Raw genomic sequence first — 25,238 nt, forward strand, 5'->3', positions numbered from 1 at the left:
ATCTTCCATAGACTGCAAAGCTGTGTACACCTTATCCAATACTCGGGTGGAACAGACGATTTTCGACTGCTTGGTCCGATCGTCCCAAAGTGAGAAACCAGCACCCAGGACTGATTATCATTTAAAAACCGTTTGAACTACGCATCTCATCTGGTGTGTTACATGGCATATTATCAGAACCAATAAGCAATTATTGTGCACATCTTGTAGCATTGTCCATGATCTGACTGATCTGACAGGCATGCACGCCCTATAGTTCATTTAAAAAAGTCATCTATGATCTTTAGAATTATGATCCTTCAGATAGGAACAATAATTCAGTAGTGTGTACACTGGAAATCAAATGTTATCAAGAACATTTCATCGCTCAGAAAATCGTAGATTGCGAGGATAATCTTTCAGACGTGTTCCTAGCTTAAGCTCCACTGGAACAGGATGTGATGTGAATTCCTACACATTCTCTGCAAATCAATGCAGAATGTGTCCTATATAAAGAGCCATTAAGAAAATAAAGTGTGGCTTTGCCCCGCATTGACTTGTGACACCTACAGAAGAACACACCACCTCTGCCAGTACACACAAGCAGTAAAATAAAATAAAAAATGCCATGTTTAATTAGGCAGGATTTTAAGAAGCATACATATATACACACAGACACAACTGAAGCCTGTCTCACTTCTAAACCTTACTGCATACTTATCCAAGTTTTTGCACTATGAAAATCCTGATGGGCAAAGTAGATATTAGCTGCAGTTTTGGATAACGATCTCACAATTAGCTGTAAGACGATCACACATAATCAGATGCTGCTCATTGTATCACTTAACTGATCAGTTCTCTATCTTGTCCTGATCATCATCAATAGCAGTGGTGAGTATAAAGGGTAAAGGAACGTGCACAACCCCCTTCGGGGGAAAGCACCAGTTTTGAAAATCTATACCTCCCAATAGGGTATGGAAAGAAATTAGGTTTTTTTCCCCTCTAAGGAAGCTTAAGCCATTTAGTCCAGGAGTTGCTATTTGGTTCATAGAAACAGGAAGACGCTATTCCAATGACTAAAATAATCTAAGCCGTTTCATTTATCCTATTTCTTTTTACCAAAGGTCTAAATTTGAAAGGTCAAGAAGCCTTCAAAAAGTTCTAGATTCCATCTCACTATTTTGCTACAGATCCTGTAACTCGCAACGCCAGACTACGTACTGAATCTGTATTTCTGCAGGGTGGAAAAGGTCTCAGTTTAGGGCTTATGTGAGCCACACTTTTTAAAAAAAAGTGTTATTCTTCATTGATTTGCAAAAATGTATCAGCTGCCATTGATGGTCAAGAAGGGGGGAATGGAAATTCCACCTTAACAGTAACCGCTATTATGGCTTGATTTTCATTGTGAACTTCTATCTCTATTTCCTATAAAACAAACCAGTTGTGTTACTTCTAGCTGTGCCGTGCCTTAGCTATCTCTTTTGCTAAGCACTAACACACTGTGGAATGCTTTCACACCAAGAGATGATGCCCAAGGTGGGCATTACCCATATCTTGCCTACATGCGGAGAGAGGGGGATGAGGCAAGAAATAATAGGGACTTCTTGTTTTGGGGGGAGAACACACAAGGTAGACAGTGCCCCCTTAATGTAACCAAATGCACTCTGCTTCTTGAAACCAGTGCATTAAGGCACAACTGGAGTTTGGTTACAGCAGCCGCAGATGTTTTAGTGTAATAACACAGACTGGATCCTTCTGTCGCGATTATTTGTCTCTGCTCTTTCCACGTTGCTTATTAGTTGGTTCCTTTACAACAGTCAGAGTTTTTCCAGTTTCTGATGTGCCGGACTTGTCCTTTTGAGAAGGTCGACTTTTTGGTTGTTCTTTCCTCCCCACCGGAATCCCCTTTTCCCTCAGGGCCCTCATCATTTCCTCTTGCTTCATCATCAACAGAATCTCACGACTCCAGATCAAGATGTTAAAACCTTGAACAAAGATGGAGAACAGAATTTGGGACATTGTTTATTTCAACTGAACAAAATACTGCGTCTTTTCATCTTCATAGAGAGCAATAGAGTCACTCAGAGCAGGAGCGAAACTAGGATTGGTCACCTGGAGCAAGTCAGTAATTAAGACAGATCGATCCTAATTCTCTTTAGACCGAACAAACAAGGGGCCTAATTCAGATGCGGTTGCAAGCGGCTATAGGTCCAAGTCAGACCTAGTCGCTGATGTGCAGCAATTTTTGCACATCTGTGCATGCACGTACGCCAGTATGAGCATGTGCAAGGTCCTAAGCTGCATACTCTGCAGAAAGCAGTTTACGAGCTGGAGGGTGGCAGGAACGGGGTGTCGACACCGCATTTTGTGGGCATCAACGCTCCGTTTAAGGGGCCGTTGCTGGGGCGGGTCGCAGCTGCTGCGTGATGTCACACGCAGCAGCTGCAACCAAAAACATGGCAGGTAGCCGTCTGCTTTCGCAGCTAGGCTGCATAGGCAGAGGGCTACTTGACACATGCACCCACCCCACGTCAAAGATTTTGATCGTAGATGTGCGTTTTTTTACTTTGCATGCGTCTAAGCCGCAGTGCGTATGTGCAGCAAGTGAATTTCAACAGTGGTCACACCGAGGAATTAATCGCAAAGTGAGTGACAGGAAGACAGCGTTTGGGGGGAGGGAATGGGGTGTGTTCGGCATGTTATGGCATTTCCGGCTGCGTTTTCTGGGTGGCCATAAATTAGCAGTTGTGATCTTACTTGCTGCTGGAGAGACCTCTGCGTCCCGGGAGAGCAGCTCAGCCCGCGCGTCTACAGAGGCTCTCAAGACTCTGCGACAATGCTACTGATGTATCAGCAATAATACGCTGTTGGACAGAAATTGTGAGACAGCAGTGGCGTCCCTATGCTCGGGTTAGCTTCTGCCCACATTAGTATTTAATCGCAATTACGTACGCCAAAAGATAGCAGCTGTGCAACCACATCTGAATCAGGCCCAAGGAGCACATGAATGCCGTTTAATATGCTATTCACTGTAAGCAGGCACATAACGAAATAAGAACAAAAAGAAAAAGATGCTCTGCGCTCCAAGAATCACTTATAATTGATTAATTAGTTAGTTAATTAAGTGCAGTCTAACAGGGTGAATAATTGACTCAATGCAACTCATTTTAAAAAACAGATAATTTTATCAGAATGTTATGTTAAACAGACACACAGCTAAAGAAGCAATTGATACATGAAACAGGTTAAAAAAAACCAAAAGTGATTCTTGGAGCGCAGAGCATCTTTTTCTTTTTCTTTTTCATTAAATCCCATTTCAGTCTAACCAGCTGTTTTTGCTCAGCAGCTCCATAACTCACTATTTTTTTTAATATCTCTATTTAATAACTTTACTACTACATATAGCGCCAGGTTATACAGTTTGAGATTATTCTCTAACTGTATTCACATAACGAAATAATGACAATTATTAAAAGAATAGCATTATTTAAAAAAAAATATTGATCCATAGGTATTGCATTTTGACAGCAGAATCACTATGGCATGAATGGGAGTACACCAAATTAATTCACACTCACTTAAGAGTACTATAGATGCCCGTTCAGAAATGTGCAGCATTGAGAAAAGGTCATGTCACGTTGCCCTAAAGGTGTGTACACACGGTGAGATCCTTGCTATGCCCGATTTTCACTTGCGATTTCCCTTGAACTCCCTGGAGCCCAGATAGCACAGATTTTGACTAACTTTTCTTGATATGCACTAGGTGTGCTTACGATTTTGGCTTATGTGAGATTTTGGCTTATGTGAGATGTCATTCACATGTGAGATGAACTAGATCGGATTGACTTGCCTGCACAGTCTATCTTTTCTTGCGATGCCGACCTGGCGGGACCGCGCATTGGGATCGCAAGGTGACTTTCACCTTGTGATATGCACTAACTTTTCTTGCGATTTTGACTATATAGCCAAAATCGAAAGAAAATATCTCACCGTGTGTACACACCCTAAGTCCTGGGGCGGGAGGTTAATGAGTCTGAGTCTGGTGCCGTGCGGGATGCCGGCCAAACTTGGACATTTTTTAAAAGTAGTAATTATTTACAAAGGTTTATTTTAGCCTTGTAAATGATTGCCCCTTTAAAAAAAAAAAACACGACATACAAGTTCGGCTGGCAGCCCACATGGTGCGGAACTCACTTCTTTACATCTTACCCAAATGTAAGAATCCACGTTTTTTCTCTTCATTATTCCCCCCCTTCCTGAATTTCCTTTCCTGCTCATCTTTCCTCAATGCTATTTCCTGTAGTTTTAAAATGGGACTGGTAAGCAGAAAAGCGGTGGAAGACAGGATAGTGGGACTTGCGAATAGATGTTCTATATGGAAGACTTCTTTTCCACCCTCAAACAGTTTTAAGTGCTTCCCCTCATTGGTGAAGAGGTTGTGAGGGAACTAGACTCTTTTGGCAAATTTGCCCTAAAATCATTTGTCTTTCGTACAACCTGTCTACTCTTATTTCTAAGGTCATCTTAACACCAATCTCTCAAGACCAGGGGACCTTGTTAGGCTTGCCAATTGAGGGTCTGTCTAGAATCTGCCCTCACAGATCCCCAATACAACCAGATGCTGATAGCTAGTCACTAGAGAGAGAAAAAACAAAAACGCCTCTTCAACAATTTAGAACCCAGCGTCATGGTAAGAAAGTCCACAAACCTTAACAACAAAGCCCAAAAAGGCACCCGAATAAGACTCCTGTGACACCACTATTATACTTGTAATCCCCAAACCTCACCAATAACGGGATGGCATACCTCCAAGATAATCCTTTCCAGGAGGGACACAATTCTCTGTTCCAGGACTCCCCTCCAAATTTAAAATTGTCCTCACCTGTGTTGAAACACCTTTGTTATCAATTAACCTGTTCAAAGCAGGTAAGGGCAATCCTAAATTAAGAGGGAAGACCAGGAACAGAGCATTGTGTCCCTCCTGGAAAGGGTCATGTTGGGAAATATGGGTTGGGTGTGAAATCCTGGGACTTGGCATGCCATCAGTCACAAACCAGATAGCAGAACCCCTACTGCAGCCTAACCCTAACCATCCCCTCCCGCAGCCTAACCATAACCCTCCCCCTAGTGCCTAACCACTATACTTACCCGTCGGGGTTTTGAGTGTCTGGATTCCACTGCCAGGATTCTGATATTGACTATGGGGGTAATTCAGACCCGATCGCTGGGCTGGGTTTTTTGCTGCCCTGCGATCAGATAGTCGCAGCCTACAGGGGGAGGATTAAATCGCTGGGCAAGTGTGCGTTCGGATGTGTAGTAGAGCTGCACAAACTGATTTTGTGCAGTCTCTGCGTAGCCCAGGACTTACTCATCCGCTGTGATTGTTTCCTGCTGATTGGGGCCGGAGCAGACGTCAGACACCCTCCCTTCAAACGCTTGGGCACGCCTGCGGTTTTCCAGACACTCCCTGAAAACTGTCAGTTGCCACCCACAAACGCCCTCTTCCTGTCAATCTCCTTGTGAACGCCCATGAGAATGGATCCTTCGCACAATCCTGTCACTGACCGGCGATCCCCGTTGCTCTGGTCCGTCGCGCCTGCGCATTGCGGCTCAGACGTATGCGCAGTTCAGATCTGATCGCACTATGTGTGAAAAGGCACAGCAGCGATCAGGTCTGAATTACCCCCTATATCCCCCAATAACAACCTTTCAGACCTTGCTTGGTAATACAGTAATGTGATGGATTGCGTTCCTTTCTTTCCTTTTGGCAGGCTTGTCCGGACCCTTGGTTCTAGCAGCAGTGTGTGTGTGCGTCCCCCTGTCCTCCTCACAACTGCTGTATTTGTACATACATTTTCGGTCTGAAAAAAAAAAATGCTTACCCATTCCGGATGCTAAAAGGTCTCCCATTGGATTGAACTTGTTCAGCTACAAAGAAAAAAGAGAAAAACAAAAAAGCAAAAAAACAATTACAGTATGTACTACTCCCTAGAAAGCGTAAATGGGACAAGAGCAAGGTATAATAAGTTATGGCAGAAGGAGGAATAGATCGGATGAAATAGCCTAAGGATTTTGCTACAATGGCTGCACGTCGCTGTCCTAACTTTTTCCAGTGTTTTGAACAGAGGTTGCCAAGTTTACTACGTGAAGAGTTCAGAAGTCACTTTTGGAAAGGGGACAACAATGTATATTATTTTAATGTCACATCTTACGGTCAAATTTCATTTGGGCAATATGTTTATATTACCCTGGTACCGGAAGCCCTGGGGTACCAGCAAAGGCCAACATGCTAATCAGCTAGGAAGGAACCAGCACACGTTTGTTCTCCCTCCCCTCCCTAGGGTTCAGACCCAATGTGGAATAGTCTAGGACAGTGATCACCTACCCGCCGCTCGTGAGCTACCGGTAGCTCATCGTAGTATTTTCGGTAGCTCACAGAGCGCACAGGCTTGGCCAGTCACTGGCACTCCTCTCCTCCTCCCTTCATTTCTAATATGGTGCCGGCCATCAGTCAATCAGAGATCGCGAACCGGCAGCGGCGGCACCTGATTGGCTCACTTACCGGCGCCATATTTCAAATGCCCGTCGCGGAGACTGTCACTCGTCCCTCACCGCGGAGCTGCTTTCCGAGTCCGGACTTCAGAGGAGAGGCGCGCGCCCTTCCGTCCATCATACAGGAGCAGCTCCAGCGGCAGTGGAAGAATCCAGCAGCGGTGAGCACTGCGGGGGGCTCTGTATCTGGCAATGCGGGGGGGGGCATGATGTGTGTATCTGGCATTGCTGGGGGGTATTACTGTTGCGAGACCACACCCACTTTCACAGGAATGCGCGCGCATTGGGGGGAGCTCTTCCAGAAGTTTTATGTTCCGAAAGTAGCTCACACTCCAATCAAGGTTGGAGACCACTGGCCTAGGAGGAAGGCGACACCCTGCTTGTGTGTCACAACAGTTACACACTACTTAAGATAGAGGTACACACTATGCAGATGGATCCACAATCCGGTGACATACTCAGTTGATTTGGTAAGCATACGCACTTAACCAATTGGCTGCTCAATATGTCTGGCCACAAGACACAGCTGGGTGGGCATTTGAATTTGCCCACCCTTCTGCAATGTAGGTGCATGCAGCCAGTGTACAGGGGCAGACGGGTCGCCTGTACACACAGCCAGACATCTGCAAAATTGACATTGGCTGTGCTACAGGGCTTACGCAGGAGAGGCAGTCAATTTACTGGCTGTCAGGATCCTGGCTGTCAGGATACAGATGCCGAAATCCCGGCACCCGGTGAAATACTGGGCTGGAATCAACACTTGGGTGGCGGTCCACGCCACCACCCAAAGGGGGATAACCCTGAGGCCGCCACTGGGCCCAAAGCGTGGCAAGCGTAGCGAGCCCGCGAGGGGACACGCTGCACTCGCCGCCAGTATTCTGGCTGCAGGGATCCCGGCGTCTGTCTCCTGGCTGTTCGGACCTCGGCGTCGGCCTCCTGACCGCCAGGATATCATACTGATCCGCTACGCAGTATGTCTGAATGCCGTTGTTCACACCCATCGATGATCTACAGTAATATCGCCCATACGTTGGAACACGTTGTATAAGTGTGTACCCAGCTTAATACATGCATCACCATACACGCCATGCACAAGGAACACAGCCTCACCGAGACAATGCCAGACGCATAGGGATCATAGAGCTGACAGACTATGTTGCCACTTTGCCCATCAAACACATCCACGGTACGCAGCTCATCTGCCGTATACCCTGGGAACTGAGGGTCTGGGTAACGTCCAGCAACTATTAAGTCATAACGAGGATGCCACGCGGCCTGGATATAAAAGAGAAACATCGTCCATTACAGCACAATATACTGATAAATACCATCACAGTAGTCAGTCTCCCAAACAGAACGTGTTCATTAGAGTAGGAACCCAAGCACAGACCTTTATGGCAGTGAGGTGCTGGAACTGGCGATGTGGGTGTGGAATGATACGCTGGGGCACTGACCAATCATATGCTGAGTAAACTCGGATTTCGCTGTGCTGGTCAGTGGTCAGAAGTTTGGCTCCATCCGATGGACTGAAATAAGCTGCAAAGAACATATAAAACAGTGGAACTCGCCGTATCAGGGCTAATTGGGTACTGGCATTAGCCTGAGGTAGTAAGAAGGACAGCTGCAGATGTGTCAGGCTCGGAATCAGGCCCTAGGTCAGGGGATCCCAACAATACAGAAGGAGGAACGGAGTAATCTACACAATTCATGTTTTATATTCATTACATTTCATGCAGCATGGCCCTCTCTCCCCTGTATCCTAAATCTAATGATGTGGTAGAGCACTGTGGTTCCGGTATGAAAGATAGATAGTGTCTAGTTAGACAGTCAATAGATAGACACCATATGTTAGACAGACATTAGGTCGACAGGGTCAAAAGGTCGACAGGTCAAAAGGTCGACATGGAAAAGGTCGACAGGTCAAAAGGTCGACAGGGTCAAAAGGTCGACATGAAAAAGGTAGACACCATGTTTTTTGTATTTTTGTGCTTTGTGTGGATAGTTTTGTCATCTGGCACCCCAAATGCAGAAAGGCATACGCTCGCCACGCTTCGGGCACGGTGGCTCCCTGCGCTCGCCACAAGGTTTATAACCAACTCTATGCCGACATGGATAGAGAAAGTATGAAATAATCCCAAAACATGTTAAATAAAAAAACACACATTTGTCTATCTTTTTATGTCGACAATTATCATGTCGACATTTTGACCTGTCGACATTTTGACCTGTCGACATTTTGACCTGTCAACATTTTCCATGTCGACCTTTTGACCCTGTCGACCTAATGTCTGCCTAATATATGGTGTCTATCTATTGATTGTCTAACTAGACACTGTCTATCTACTAAACGGATAGGTAGCACTGTATGTACACAAGTTATGCTGCTCTCTGTGCTATACTCTACTTATGTAGTATGTTATGTGTTACCCCTATGTACGATGCTGCAGAACCCTTGTAGCTCTATATAAATGAAGATTATTCACCAGCAGGCTTTGACTTGACAATGAATTGAATAACATAATAACACAACATTACCAGAGTTCACGCCACGAGCATGTGTCAGTGTATGCAGGCAACTAGACTTGTCCTTGATGTTTCTCAAGTCCCAGAGCTTGACTGTCTGATCCACAGAGGCTGTGGCCAGGAGCCAGTCACATCGAGGGTTAAATTCCACATGTGTCACTTTCTTCTTGTGCAGCCTCAATTTAAAGATCTGAAAAAACGGAAAGGAATTCTTTATTCATCTCGGATCAATAACCTAGATCAGGTACATAACACAGCATCTATGCCAGGACTGCAAGATCAGCCAGTACACACCTCTTTTCCACACGTCTCCAGGAGCACCACGTTTCCCACGTTATCCCCAGTCACTACACACTGCTGGCTAGCGGAGACGTCCAGGCTGCAGTACCACATGCTAGGAGAGAACACTCAATCATTCAGTTATTTTGTAACAGTTTCCCTTTATGCCTCAATAACCATTCTCAAATCCACTGTTGTGAGGCTACAGGTGCTAATAGTTTCTGCTGGTAACTTAGGGAAGCAGTCATGGACATTGTCTCTCGCTGCCAAACCCCGGTGACGTCACTGCACACAAATGCAGTGCCAGCGCTTGGAGGATTTCATCTCCAAGCACTGGCTCTTCCTATGTTGTGGAACTGGTCCCATCGGCCCAGGTTACCCGTTCACACTGAACCACAACCCGGGTTGAACCAGTATTCAACCCTGGGCACTACCCGTGTAGAAGGACCCTTTCAGACCGCAAAATCCCAAATTGCTGTGCGTTCACGTACAATAATCCGCTGTATTTTTTGCTAGTCTGGGGTATTATTCATAGGTAAAGCATCGTAACACCTTCCACCCCATCCTATAGATTGCCAAAATCTGAAAACCCTAGGTAACTGGCTTCAGTTATCACAACTTCCACCAGAGCAAAGCCGGGTACTGCGCCTAGTTATATACAGTATAAGGGTCATTACATCTACAATACAGGATAATGTAAAGGGGGCGCCATTTTGGTATACCCCCTTTTATATAAAACATGCCCCTCTAATACACCTTTCAGACATCAGACCCGAGATATTACTGTGTCTAGCACGCCGGCAAATTCCCGGGTCTGATTTCATTGATACATACCAAAATCCCAGGTTGCTGTGCGTTCAGGTTAATCAAGCCGAGATTTTGATGCAAGTCTGAAAAGGGTATAACAGGCTGTGTAGTGAACCAAAAACCCACCCGATCACATTGCAGACCACCTATACTTGCTGCAGCGCCATCACAGCTCATATCACTGTACAATACTGCGCTACAGTACGGAGATGACCATGTTGGCTACACAGGTGCGGAGTGCAGGTTATATTAAGCAAAGTTGTCCTTTAATGTCACAACGGCTTGTACAACATTAACCATTATACGCCTCAGACAATGCCACAAGGTAAAGTACTTCAACCTGTATGCACTACTATTAATAAAGCAGAATGGGAGCACTTCCATGATCATACGTGTTTTTGTCTGTTTAACACTATTAAGCCGGCCTCCCCCAGTGCAACCAGGATATTTTAGAGTAAAGTGTAACCATTGCTGACAGAGAAGAGTCAGAAATACAAGTCGGATGTCCTTGTTCCTGCATTATGGTGGCTATACACTTATGCGACCACCCGGCAGCAGCATCGCATATGATACATCGTATGCAGTGTGTGTGTGTGTGGCCCAAGGCAAGGCTGCCGGTACAATATATCTATAGTACAGTACTTCTGATCTAGGGGCTCCGATCCGATACTCATGGGACCACGGATCAGAGGTAAAACACATGCGATTATTCTAGTTTTCATCCGATTTATCGTCCCGAAACGTCGGAATTGGATGACATCGGGCAAAATCGCACAAGTGTATGGGCACCTTTACATGCACATAAATAAAGGACAATTGCCCATCTGCAGCCAGACCACCCCATCCGTACACTTAATAGCAGTCACCATGGCCATCGGGCACTTTCTCCAGCCTTGAGACATCTGCTAAGTTAAGATTTTATTTTCAAGAACCCACTGGTTTCCCCAACAGACGCTTTCCCACCATCCATGCAATGTACAGGATAAAGCCTCTTACGCCCAGTCTTCTGTGTTTGTAAACATCTGTACAGTGCGTCCGCACAAGTCCTGCAAGATGGTGCTACCCGCTACGGAGGAGGTGTACAGCTGATTGGGATTGAATGGATCAAACTTCATTCCTGTAATACAGCCTCCTGCTCCAATCTGGGAAACAGAAGAAAGGCGATGAGACACTACATACAGACCAGCTGTGAATACTCCACTCATGCTGCACTTTCCAGACTTACACCAGGGATTAAAGTGTTATTAAGTTCCTCATAGTCCCACAGAATGATGTCCCCGCCTTTTGACCCCACGGCCACTGTAGTTGGCTGAGTTGGATGCCACTCAAGCGTTGTAACTCTCCTGTCAAAGGGACTGTTCGTTCGGTAGAGAATATAAGAGGCCAGAGATCGCAGGAACGGAGTCTGCAGGTACTGGGACGAGACACACCTAATAAAGCATCTGCAGACAGGCAGCAAGCAAGGCATACACTTATGATAGATATGCAGAGCTGCCTGATAACTTACCTTGGCGCGCACATTTCCACCTACTGTACTCCTGTACAGATAATGCACAATGCTTGTCCTTCTGTCTTCACGTTTCGTAGATTTAGAGTCATCTGGTGACTCTGCAAGATAAAATCGTTATATTGTCAGACAAAAAAAAAAAACTCAGAAAACTAAAAAACCCAATAGGTGGCATTGCAACACCAAAAGACTACAACGGTCTCGTAATAAGTCAAATGCAACAAAGGAGATCCATAGAAATCAAAGCGTTAAAATGTGCATCTGAACTTTATTTAATACGTACTGTATGTTTAACAAGAGTCTTCCTTAACTGGTTCAATAGGAGCCTTAAGTCACTACTCTGCTGTTTGGAGACCATTCTCATTTCATTATGTAATTATCAACCTGTGGCTTTCAGTCATCTCCAGTCACATGCAGCCCTGTCCTCACTAACATATAACTCCTGATACACTCTGTGCTGCTGGGGAACCTGCTCTTCCCACTATACACCTCTCAGCCTGTGGCTGCCTGTCATCTCCAGTCCCCTGCTCACATCATGATGCTGTTCCTGTCACATGTAGCCATGACCTCAATAACATATCACTACTCTCCTGATATGCTCTGTGCTGCTGTAGGATCCTGCTCCTGTCACTATGTAATTCTCAGTCTGTGGTTTTTGCTCTTTTCTGGTCCTAGAAACACTGGTTTTCAACTTGGCCATTGCAGTAAGATTAGACAGCATGTTCACCTTCAGTAACTATTAATCTAAGGCCAGCTTTTCATGAAACAAGTCTAAACTATATTTGTAATAAACCCCTAATCCAGGCCTGCATAACATGTATTTTAAACCAAAGAGGTGCCAATTTTATACCAAAGAACACATTTGGGTAATGCCTCCTTTAGCACTTCATACGAATCTGAAGCCGCCAGTTCCTTCCGTCTCTACAATATAACTATTACCCTTTTACCCCCATCACTCCCTCTCTTCTGAATCCTGCTATCATTTTACCAATCTCTTCAACCTGCCCCCCCATCAGTTGTTTCACCAATCCTTAAGAAACCTTCACTCGATCCAGACTCTCTCTCAAATTACAGCCCATCACTCTTCTCCCTTTTGGCTCCAATCTCCTTCAGAGCATTGGCCATCACCAATGCCCTTCTTCATTGCCGGAAAAAGGTCAAGTCCCTATTTTCATCCTTCTCAATTTTATACATTTTCATTTTCATGCAGCTAATGTATTGTTCCTTAACAATATACTGTATGAGATGAACCTTTCAAGAGATAACCAGCTGTATTACCTATGTAAGATCATATAAAAAGATTGTAGAGGTCTGGTGGCACATTATTTAGATTAGGCCTACTTGCCATATCAGTTTATAAGAGGTCTCCATAAATTTTCTGTGGTTGGACTTTGTGTCTAGTTACAGTAGGTTTAGGACAACTGCAGTTCTGCTTCTTTAGAATCTACTGTAGCAGGACTGATCCACATAACACATGCAGACTGAGACAAAAATGGAATGCAACCCATGAAATCCACTGCGACAGCTCCCATTCCCCAACATTTTCATTGGCCAACATCACCTCCTCTTTGAAATCTTGTGTTTGCCCCTGAGCCTGTGTGGACCATGCGATTATTGTACAGGAACCTTATCCCTAATGCAATATAAATGTAATTAGGGTGTGGGTTACCTTTGCTCCTCCTTGGATCAACCGCGGAAGCATTTTTCTTCTTAGAGGTTTTTTTGGGTACTTGGTCAGCCCCAGAGTCTGGTTCCCGCTTCCTCTTCCCAGGAGACTCCTCTTCTTGTTCTGTACTCTGGGAGGGAGGCTCCGATGTCTTCTTTCCCCGAGCTGATTTTTTGGGGGGCATCTGGGGTCATAAAGAAAGACAGAAAAAGTTATAGGTTTTGTATAATTACAGAAAATGTACACCACTACATTAAGGATGTCAGATGGCAGAAAACACTGTAAAAAAAGTAAACACCCCCACATTCATACAGTAACCACCAAAATCTCAATTACTCATTGTTCTTGTAGACGACCTTCACCTATTCTTGGGTCATTTTAGTCCCACCTCCCTTTTGAAAACCACATCCAACAACTGCTCTTCTACAGTCCAATCAGTATCCACAAGGACCTGATGGATTATAACTAACCCACCATAGGGCCATGGTGGCCGGTAATGCATACACCCCCCTTCCCCACCACCACCAGCATCCATAAGTTTCATGCAAGATGCAACGTCACCATATCTCAGCCTCCAGAATTACCCATACCCTTCAGTACCAAAATGTTCTGTCCCAGAACTTGCCACTTAACTTTTCTATTGCAATAACAGGAGCTGAATTGATGTTCAGAATACACTAAGAGTCTCTTGCCACCAGGTATTTGCAATGGTAAATGTAGTGGAAGGTTCAGGAGCAGAGTGTTTTTAATGGTTGAAAATAGTCAAGTTGGAAAGACAGCTGTATAGGCGACAGACACATTTATCATTATATGTTTGTTTTTGGGGGGGTACCTGCGAATATTAGAGTATACGCCAGATATACTATGGATGGATCACCGCAGATATCTCTGATGGGTCTTATGGGGGGCTTCTGTACTGCTGAATTTACCAGTCTCCGGAATGCTAAGCTTATAGAGCTTTATCCCAATGGCCACTATTTCACAGAGACAGAGAGAGACAGAGAGAGACAGAGAGAGACAGAGAGAGAGAGAGAGAGAGAGAGAGAGAGAGAGAGAGAGAGAGAGAGAGAGGTATATTTACAAAGATTCGTGTTTTTGCCGTTTTGAAGGGTGTTTGAACTCGAATGGTATCGGGTGCATTTTACTGCAACTTTTTGAATCCTGATACGATCATTCACTAAGCTGCCGAGTTTTGCACAACCAGCCTCGGGCTCTTTGAGCCGGTCCTGGTTGAAAAAATATGGGGGGAAAAAAATGACAGAGGTTCCCCCATATTTCATCAACCAGCCTCGGGCTCTGCGCCTGGTCCTGGTTCCAAAAATACGGGGGACAAAAAGCGTAGGGGTCCCCCGTATTTTTGAAACCAGCACCGGGCTCCACTAGCCAGGTACATAATGCTACAGCCGGGGGACACTTTTATATTGGTCCCTGCGGCCCTGGCATTACATACCCAACTAGTCACCCCTGGCCGGGGTACCCTGGAGGAGTGGGAACCCCTTAAATCAAGGGGTCCCCCCCCTCCAGCCACCCAAGGGCCAGGGGTGAAGACCGAGGCTGTCTTCCCCCATCCAAGGGCGGCGGATGGGGGGCTGATAGCCTTTTGAAAAAAAATAAGATTTTACTTACCGATAAATCTATTTCTCGTAGTCCGTAGTGGATGCTGGGGACTCCGTCAGGACCATGGGGATTAGCGGCTCCGCAGGAGACAGGGCACAAAACTAAAGCTTTAGGATCAGGTGGTGTGTACTGGCTCCTCCCCCTATGACCCCCCTCCAAGCCTCAGTTAGGATACTGTGCCCGGACGAGCGTACACAATAAGGAAGGATATTGAATCCCGGGTAAGACTCATACCAGCCACACCAATCACACCGTATAACTTGTGATCTAAACCCAGTTAACAGCATGACAAACGTAGGAGCCTCTGAACAGACGGCTCACAACAATAACAACCCGATTTTTTTGTAACAATAACTATGTACAAGTATTGCAGACAATCCGCACTTGGGATGGGCGCCCAGCATCCACTACGGACTACGAGAAATAGATTTATCGGTAAGTAAAATCTTATTTTCTCTGACGTCCTAAGTGGATGCTGGGGACTCCGTCAGGACCATGGGGATTATACCAAAGCTCCCAAACGGGCGGGAGAGTGCGGATGACTCTGCAGCACCGAGTGAGAGAACTCCAGGTCCTCCTCAGCCAGGGTGTACCCCTGACCAAGTAGCAGCTCGGCAAAGTTGTAAAGCCGAGACCCCTCGGGCAGTCGCCCAAGATGAGCCCACCTTCCTTGTGGAATGGGCATTTATATATTTTGGCTGTGGCAGTCCTGACACAGAATGTGCAAGCTGAATTGTACTACACATTCAACTAGCAATCGTCTGCTTAGAAGCAAGAGCACCCAGTTTTTTGGGTGCATACAGGATAACAGCAAGTCAGTTTTCCTGACTCCAGCCGTCCTGGAATCTATATTTTCAGGGCCCTGACAACATCTAGCAACTTGGAGTCCTCCAAGTCTCTAGTAGCCGCAGGTACCACAATAAGCTGGTTCAGATGAAACGCTGACACCACCTTAGGGAGAAACTGGGGACGAGTCCGCAGCTCTGCCCTGTCCGAATGGACAATCAGATATGGGCTTTTGTGAGACAAAGCCGCCAATTCTGACACTCGCCTGGCCGAGGCCAGGGCCAACATCATGGTCACTTTCCATGTGAGATATTTCAAATCCACAGATTTGAGCGGTTTAAACCAATGTGATTTGAGGAATCCCAGGACAACGTTGAGATCCCACAGTGCCACTGGAGGCACAAAAGGGGGTTGTATATGCAGTACTCCCTTGTCAAATTTCTGGACTTCAGGAACTGAAGCCAATTCTTTCTGGAAGAAAATCGACAGGGCCGAAATTTGAACCTTAATGGACCCCAATTTGAGGCCCATAGACACTCCTGTTTGCAGGAAATGCAGGAATCGACCGAGTTGAAATTTCTTCGTGGGGCCTTCCTGGCCTCACACCACGCAACATATTTTCGCCACATGTGGTGATAATGTTGTGCGGTCACCTCCTTCCTGGCTTTGACCAGGGTAGGAATGACCTCTTCCGGAATGCCTTTTTTTTTTTTTTTCCTTAGGATCCGGCGTTCAACCGCCATGCCGTCAAACGCACCCGCGGTAAGTCTTGGAACAGACATGGTACTTGCTGAAGCAAGTCCCTTCTTATCGGCAGAGGCCCTGAGTCCTCTGTGAGCATCTCATGAAGTTCCGGGTACCAAGTCCTTCTTGGCCCATCCGGAGCCACGAGTATAGTTCTTACTCCTCTACGTCTTATAATTCTCAGTACCTTTGGTATGAGAAGCAGAGGAGGGAACACATACACCGACTGGTACACCCATGGTGTTACCAGAACGTCCACAGCTATTTCCTGAGGGTCTCTTGACCTGGCGCAAAACCTGTCCAGTTTTTTGTTCAGGCGGGACGCCATCATGTCCACCTTTGGTCTTTCCCAACGGTGCACAATCATGTGGAAACAACTTCTCGATGAAGTCCCCACTCTCCCGGGTGGAGGTCGTGCTGAGGAAGTCTGCTTCCCAGTTGTCCACTCCCGGAATGAAAACTGCTGACAGTGCTATCACATGATTTTCCGCCCAGCAAAGAATCCTTGCAGTTTCTGCCATTGTCCTCCTGCTTCTTGTGCCGCCCTGTCTGTTTACGTGGGTGACTGCCGTGATGTTGTCCCACTGGATCAATAACGGCTGACCTTGAAGCAGAGGTCTTGCTAAGCTTAGAGCATTGTAAATTGCTCTTAGCTCCAGTATATTTATGCGGAGAGAAGTCCCCAGACTTGATCACACTCCCTGGAAATTTTTTCCCTGTGTGACTGCTCCCCAGCCTTTCAAGCTGGAATCCGTGGTCACCAGGACCCAGTCCTGAATGCATAACTGTGGCACTTTAGTAGATGAGCACTCTGCAGCCACCACAGAAGAGACACCCTTGTCCTTGGAGACAGGGTTATCCGCTGATGCATCTGAAGATGCGATCCGGACCATTTGTCCAGCAGATCCCACTGAAAAGTTCTTGCGTGAAATCTGCCGAATGGAATCGCTTCGTAAGAAGCCACCATTTTTCCCAGGACCCTTGTGCAATGATGCACTGACACTTTTCCTGGTTTTTGGAGGTTCCTGACTAGCTCGGATAACTCCCTGGCTTTCTCCTCCGGGAGAAACACCTTTTTCTGGACTGTGTCCAGAATCATCCCTAGGGACAGCAGACGTGTCGTCGGAGACAGCTGCGATTTTGGAATATTTAGAATCCACCCGTGCTGTCGTAGAACTACTTGAGATAGTGCTACTCCGACCTCCAACTGTTCTCTGGACCTTGCCCTTATCAGGAGATCGTCCAAGTAAGGGATAATTAAGACGCCTTATCTTTGAAGAAGAATCATCATTTCGGCCATTACCTTGGTAAAGACCCGGGGTGCCGTGGACAATCCAAACGGCAGCGTCTGAAACTGATAGTGACAGTTTTGTACCATGAACCTGAGGTACCCTTTGTGAGAAGGGCAAATTTGGACATGGAGGTAAGCATCCTTGATGTCCAGGGACACCATATAGTCCCCTTCTTCCTGGTTCGCTATCACTGCTCTGAGTGACTCCATTTAGAATAGGTCTCACCGAGCCGTCTGGCTTCAGTACCACAATATAGTGTGGAATAATACCCCTTTACTTGTTGTAGGAGGGGTACTTTGATTATCACCTGCTGGGAATACAGCTTGTGAATTGTTTCCAATACTGCCTCCCTGTCGGAGGTAGACGTTGGTAAAGCAAACTTCAGGAACCTGCGAGGGGGAGACGTCTCGAATTTCCAATCTGTACCCCTGGGATACTACTTGTAGGATCCAGGGGTCCACTTGCGAGTGAGCCCACTGCGTGCTGAAACTCTTGAGACGACCCCCCACCGCACCTGTTTGTACGGCCCCAGCGTCATGCTGAGGACTTGGCAGAAGCGGTGGAAGGCTTCTGTTCCTGGGAATGGGCTGCCTGCTGCAGTCTTCTTCCCTTACCTCTATCCCTGAGCAGATATTATGGGGACGAAAGGACTGAGGCTGAAAAGACTATGTCTTTTTCTGCTGAGATGTGACTTGGGGTAAAAAAGGTGGATTTTCTAGCTGTTGCCGTGGCCACCAGGTCCGATGGACCGACCCCAAATAACTCCTCCCCTTTATACGGCAATACTTCCATGTGCCGTTTGGAATCTGCATCACCTGACCACTGTCGTGTCCAGAAACATCGTCTGGCAGATATGGACATCGCACTTACTCTTGATGCCAGAGTTTCGCATATATAGAAATGCATCTTTTAAATGCTCTATAGTCAATAAAATACTGTCCCTGTCAAGGGTATCAATATTTCCAGTCAGGGAATCCGACCAAGCCACCCCAGCGCTGCCCATCCAGGCTGAGGCGATCGCTGGTCGCAGTATAACACCAGTATGTGTGTATATACTTTTTAGGATATTTTCCAACCTCCTATCAGTTGGCTCTTTGAGGGCGTCCGTATCTGGAGACGGTAACGCCACTTGTTTTTATAAGCGTGTGAGCGCCTTATCCACCCTAAGGTGTGTTTCCCAACGCGCCATAACTTCTGGCGGGAAAAGGTATACCGCCAATAATTTTCTATCGGGGGAAACCCACGCATCATCACACACTTCATTTAATTTATCTGATTCAGGAAAAACCACATGTAGTTTTTTCACACTCCACATAATACCCTTTTTTGTGGTACTTGTAGTATCAGAAATATGTAACATCTCCTTCATTGCCCTTAACAAGTAACGTGTGGCCCTAAAGGAAAATACGTTTGTTTCTTCACCGTCGACACTGGAGTCAGTGTCCGTGTCTGTGTCGACCGACTGAGGTAAAAGGACGTTTTAACGCCCCTGACGGTGTTTTAGACGCCTGGACAGATACTAATTGGTTTGCCGGCCGTCTCATGTCGTCAACCGACCTTGCAGCGTGTTGACATTATCACGTAATTCCTTAAATAAGCCATCCATTCCGGTGTCGACTCCCTAGAGAGTGACATCACCATTACCGGCAATTGCTCCGCCTCCTCACCAACATCGTCCTCATACATGTCGACACACAAGTACCGACACACAGCACACACACAGGGAATGCTCTGATAGAGGACAGGACCCCACTAGCCCTTTGGGGAGACAGAGGGAGAGTTTGCCAGCACACACCAAAAACGCTATATATTATACAGGGACAACCTTTATATAAGTGTTTTTCCCTTATAGCATTTTAATATATATATACATATCGCCAAATAAGTGCCCCCCCTCTCTGTTTTAACCCTGTTTCTGTAGTGCAGTGCAGGGGAGAGCCTGGGAGCCTTCCCACCAGCCTTTCTGTGAGGGAAAATGGCGCTGTGTGCTGAGGAGAATAGGCCCCGCCCCCTTTTCGGCGGGCTTCTTCTCCCGTTTTTCTGAGACCTGGCAGGGGTTAAATACATCCATATAGCCTCCAGGGGCTATGTGATGTATTTTTAGCCAGAATAAGGTATTATACATTGCTGCCCAGGGTGCCCCCAGCAACGCCCTGCACCCTCCGTGACCGTTGGTGTGAAGTGTGTGACAACAATGGCGCACAGCTGCAGTGCTGTGCGCTACCTTCATGAAGACTGAAAAGCCTTCTGCCGCCGGTTTCTGGACCTTCAATCTTCAGCATCTGCAAGGGGGGTCGGCGGCGCGGCTCCGGGACGAACCCCAGGGTGAGACCTGTGTTCCGACTCCCTCTGGAGCTAATGGTGTCCAGTAGCCTAAGAAGCCAATCCATCCTGCACGCAGGTGAGTTGAACTTCTCTCCCCTAAGTCCCTCGATGCAGTGAGCCTGTTGCCAGCAGGACTCACTGAAAATAAGAAACCTAAAAACTTTTTCTAAGCAGCTCCTTAAGAGAGCCACCTAGATTGCACCCTGCTCGGACGGGCACAAAAACCTAACTGAGGCTTGGAGGGGGGTCATAGGGGGAGGAGCCAGTACACACCACCTGATCCTAAAGCTTTAGTTTTGTGCCCTATCTCCTGCGGAGCCGCTAATCCCCATGGTCCTGACGGAGTCCCCAGCATCCACTAGGACGTCAGAGAAATGTGAATATTGTTTTTAGTAGATGTACTACAAGTCCCAGCAAGCCTCCCCCACAAGCTGGTACTTGGAGAACCACAAGTACCAGCATGCGGTGGAAAACCGGTCCCGCTGGTACCTGTAGTACTACTACTAAAAAAATACCCCCATTAAAAACAGGACACACACACCGTGAAAGTATAAGTTTATTACATACATGCACACCTCCATACATACATACATACCTATGTTCCCACGAGGCTCGGTCCTCTTCTCCATGTAGAATCCTTGGGGTACCTGTGAAAAAAATTATACTCACATAATCCAGTGTAGAATCAGACCTTTGTATGATCCACGTACTTGGCAAAATAATAAAACGGAAACCCGACCACGCACTGAAAGGGGTCCCATGTTTACACATGGGACCCCTTTCCCCGACTGCCAGGACCCCCCCTGACTCCTGTCAAAGAGGGTCCCTTGAGCCAATCAGGGAGCGCCACGTCGTGGCACTCTCCTAACTGGCTGTGTGCTCCTGTAGTGTCTGTCAGGCAGCACACGGCAGAGATACAATGCAGCGCCTATGCGCTCCATTGTAGCCAATGGTGGGAACTTTGCGGTCAGCGGTTGACCGAAAGTAACCTCACCGCTGACCGCAAAGTTGGGCAGCCGCCCAAGAAGAGCCCACCTTCCTTGTGGAGTGGGCTTTTACTGATTTTGGAAGCGGCAATCCAGCCGCAGAATGAGCCTGCTGAATCGTGTTACAGAAGCAGGAGCACCCAGCTTGTTGGATGCATACAGGATAAACAGCGACTCAGTTTTCCTGACTCTAGCCATTCTGGCTACATAAATCTTCAAAGCCCTGACTACATCCAGTAACTCGGAATCCTCCAAGTCACGAGAAGCCACAGGCACCACAATAGGATGGTTCATATGAAAAGATGACACCACTTTTGGCAGAAATTGCGGACGAGTCCGCAATTCTGCCCTGTCCATATGGAAAACCAGATAGGGGCTTTTATGTGACAAAGCCGCCAAGGCTTATAGCATGACCACCTTCCACGTGAGATATTTTAACTCCACGGTTTTAAGTGGCTCAAACCAGTGTAATTTCAGGAAACTCAACACCACGTTAAGATCCCAAGGTGCCACTGGAGGCACAAACGGGGGCTGAATATGCAGCACTCCCTTTACAAACGTCTGAACTTCAGGAAGAGAAGCCAGTTCTTTTTGAAAGAAAATGGATAGGGCCGAAATCTGGATCTTAATGGACCCCAATTTTAGGCCCAAAGTCACTCCCGACTGTAGGAAGTGAAGGAAACGGCCCAGCTGGAATTCCTCTGTAGGGGCATTCCTGGCCTCACACCAAGCAACATATTTTCGCCATATACGGTGATAATGTTTAGCCGTCACGTCGTTCCTAGCCTTTATCAGCGTAGGAATAACCTCATCCGGAATGCCTTTTTCTGCTACGATCCGGCGTTCAACCGCCATGCCGTCAAACGCAGCCGCGGTAAGTCTTGGAACAGACAGGGCCTTTGTTGCAACAAGTCCTGTCTTAGAGGTAGAGGCCATGGGTCCTCTGAGCATTTCTTGTAGCTCTGGATACCAAGTCCTTCTTGGCCAATCCGGAACAATGAGTATTGTTCTCACTCCTCTTTTTCTTATGATTCTCAGTACCTTGGGTATGAGAGGAAGAGGAGGAAACACCTAAACCGACTGGAACACCCACGGTGTCACTAGTGCGTCTACAGCTATCGCCTGAGGGTCTCTTGACCTGGGGCAATACCTCTGTAGCTTTTTGTTGAGGCGGGATGCCATCATGTCCACCTGTGGCAGTTCCCATCGCCTTGCAATCTGCGTGAAGACCTCTTGATGAAGTCCCCACTCTCCTGGGTGGAGGTCGTGCCTGCTGAGGAAGTCTGCTTCCCAGTTGTCCACTCCCGGAATGAACACTGCTGACAGTGCTCGTACGTGATTCTCCGCCCATCGAAGAATTCTGGTGGCTTCCGCCATCGCCACCCTGCTCCTTGTGCCGCCTTGGCGGTTTACATGAGCCACTGTGGTGATGTTGTCTGATTGAATCAGCACCGATTGGTTGCGAAGCAGGGTCTCCGCTTGACTTAGGGCGTTGTATATGGCCCTTCGTTCCAGGATATTGATGTGAAGGCAAGTCTCCTGACTTGACCACAGACCCTGGAAATTTCTTCCCTGTGTGACTGCCCCCCACCCTCGGAGGCTTGCATCCGTGGTCACCAGGACCCAGTCCTGAATGCCGAATCTGCGGCCCTTGAGAAGGTGAGCACTCTGCAGCCACCACAGAAGAGACACCCTGGCCCTGGGGGATAGGGTGATCAGCCGATGCTTCTGTAGATGCGATCCGGACCACTTGTCCAACAGATCCCATTGAAAGGTCCTCGCATGGAACCTGCCGAAGGGAATGGCCTCGTATGATGCCACCATCTTTCCCAGGACTCTCGTGCAGTGTTGCACCGACACCTGTTTTGGTTTTAAGAGGTCTCTGACCAGTGTCATGAGCTCCTGCGCCTTCTCCGTCGGGAGAAAAACCTTCTTCTGGTCTGTGTCCAGAATCATGCCCAGGAAGGGCAGACGCGTCGTAGGAATCAGCTGCGACTTTGGAATATTCAGAATCCAGCCGTGCTGTTGTAACACTTCCCGAGAGCGTGCTACACTGATCAGCAACTGCTCTCTGGACCTCGCCTTTATGAGGAGATCGTCCAAGTATGGGATAATTGTGACTCCTTGCTTTCGCAGGAGCACCATCATTTCTGCCATTACCTTGGTAAATATTCTTGGTGCTGTGGAGAGACCAAACGGCAACGTCTGGAATTGGTAATGACAATCCTGTACCACAAATCTGAGGTACTCCTGATGAGGTGGATAAATGGGGACATGAAGGTAAGCATCCTTTATGTCCAGAGACACCATAAAATCCCCCTCCTCCAGGCTTGCAATGATTTTAAATTCAATATGGGTCTGACCGAACCGTCCGGTTTCGGTACCAAACACTTTGTCGAATAGTAACCCCTTCCCTGTTGAAGGAGGGGAACCTTTACCACCACCTGCTGGAGATACAATTTGTGAATTGCAGCTAACACTATTTCCCTCTCTATGGGGGAAGCTGGCAGGGCCGATTTGAGGTAACAGTGAGGGGGCATCACTTCGAATTCCAGCTTGTATCCCTGAGACACAATCTCTATAGCCCAGGGATCCACCTGTGAGTGAACCCACTTGTGGCTGAAATTTCGGAGACGCGCCTCCACCGGGCCTGGCTCCGCCTGTGGAGCCCCAACGTCATGCGGTGGATTTTGTTGAAGCCGGGGAGGACTTCTGTTCCTGGGAACTAGCTGTATTGTGCAGCTTCTTTCCTCTACCCCTGCCTCTGGCAAGAAAGGACACACCTCGGACTTTCTTGCCTTTTTGTGATCGAAAGGACTGCATTTGGTAATACGGTGCTTTCTTAGGTGTTGAGGGAATGTATGGCAAAAAATTTGACTTTCCAGCCGTAGCTGTGGAGACCACGTCCGAGAGACCGTCCCCAAACAATTCCTCACCCTTGTAAGGTAAAACCTCCATGTGCCTTTTTGAGTCGGCATCGCCTGTCCATTGCCGAGTCCACAGGACCCTTCTGGCAGAAATCGACATTGCATTTATTCTAGAGCCCAGTAGGCTAATGTCTCTTTGGGCATCTCTCATATATAGGACAGCGTCTTTTATATGCCCCAGGGTCAGTATTATAGTATCCTTGTCCAAGGTATCAAGTTCCTCAGATAAGGTATCTGTCCATGCTGCTACAGCACTACACATCCAGGCCAACGCAATTGCCGGCCTTAGTAGGGTACCTGAATGTGTATAAATGGACTTTAGGATACCCTCCTGCTTTCTATCCGCAGCATCTTTTAGGGTGGCCGTATCCTGTGACGGCAGGGCTACCCTCTTGGATAAGCGTGTTAAAGCTTTATCTACCCTAGGGGAAGATTCCCAGCGTAACCTGTCCGTTGGCGGGAAAGGATACACCATAAGCATCCGTTTGGAAATCTGCAGTTTCTTATCTGGAGATTCCCAAGCCTTTTCACATAACTCATTTAACTCATGTGAAGGGGCAAAGGTAACCTCTTCCCTTTTTTCCCCATACATATAAACCCTCTTGTCAGGGACTGGGGTTTCCTCTGTGATGTGTAACACATCTTTCATTGCTATAATCATGTAGCGGATGGCTTTAGCCATTTTAGGCTGTAACTTAGCATCATCGCCATCGACACTGGAGTCAGAATCCGTGTCGATATCTGTGTCAACAATTTGGGATAGTGGGCGCTTTTGAGACCCTGACGGCCTCTGCGCTGTAGGATCAGGCATGGGTTGAGACCCTGACTGTCCCAAGGCTTCAGCTTTATCCAACCTTTTATGCAAGGAATTAACATGATCATTTAAAACCTTCCACATATCCATCCAATCGGGTGTCGGCGGCGACCACACATTCATTTGTGCCCGCTCTGTTTCCACATAGCCTTCCTCGTCAAACATGCAGACACAAGCGTACCGACACACCACACACACAGGGGATGCTCTATTTGAAGACAGTTCCCCCACAAGGCCTTTTGGAGAGACAGAGAGAGAGTATGCCAGCACACACCCCAGCGCTATATTACCCAGGAGTCACACAGTAACTTAGTGTTAACCCAGTAGCTGCTGTATATACTGTTTTTGCGCCAAATTTATGTGCCCCCCCCCCCCTCTCTTTTTACCCTCTTTCTACCGTGATTCTGCAGGGGAGAGCCTGGGGAGCTTCCTCT

General features: G+C 47.2%; 1 protein-coding gene across 2 annotated transcripts in view; it reads right to left on the reverse strand.

Annotated features, from left to right (window-relative positions):
- Positions 1 to 591: 591 nt before the first annotated feature.
- Positions 592 to 25,238, reverse strand: part of DDB2 (damage specific DNA binding protein 2) — a 46,386-nt gene continuing 21,739 nt past the window's right edge. For both annotated transcript variants that reach the window (XM_063944640.1, XM_063944639.1), the window contains 10 exons: positions 13,317 to 13,497; positions 11,648 to 11,748; positions 11,366 to 11,554; positions 11,137 to 11,282; positions 9,349 to 9,448; positions 9,067 to 9,244; positions 7,922 to 8,067; positions 7,642 to 7,806; positions 5,862 to 5,907; positions 592 to 1,964 (listed from right to left, as the gene is read on the reverse strand). In XM_063944640.1, the coding sequence (XP_063800710.1) occupies positions 1,744 to 1,964; positions 5,862 to 5,907; positions 7,642 to 7,806; positions 7,922 to 8,067; positions 9,067 to 9,244; positions 9,349 to 9,448; positions 11,137 to 11,282; positions 11,366 to 11,554; positions 11,648 to 11,748; positions 13,317 to 13,497 (1,473 nt within the window). In that variant the 3' untranslated portion in view covers positions 592 to 1,743. The remainder of the gene's footprint in view (positions 1,965 to 5,861; positions 5,908 to 7,641; positions 7,807 to 7,921; positions 8,068 to 9,066; positions 9,245 to 9,348; positions 9,449 to 11,136; positions 11,283 to 11,365; positions 11,555 to 11,647; positions 11,749 to 13,316; positions 13,498 to 25,238) is intronic.

This window comes from Pseudophryne corroboree, chromosome 11 (assembly GCF_028390025.1).
Source record: "Pseudophryne corroboree isolate aPseCor3 chromosome 11, aPseCor3.hap2, whole genome shotgun sequence".
In the NCBI taxonomy this organism is placed as follows: Eukaryota; Metazoa; Chordata; class Amphibia; order Anura; family Myobatrachidae; genus Pseudophryne; species Pseudophryne corroboree.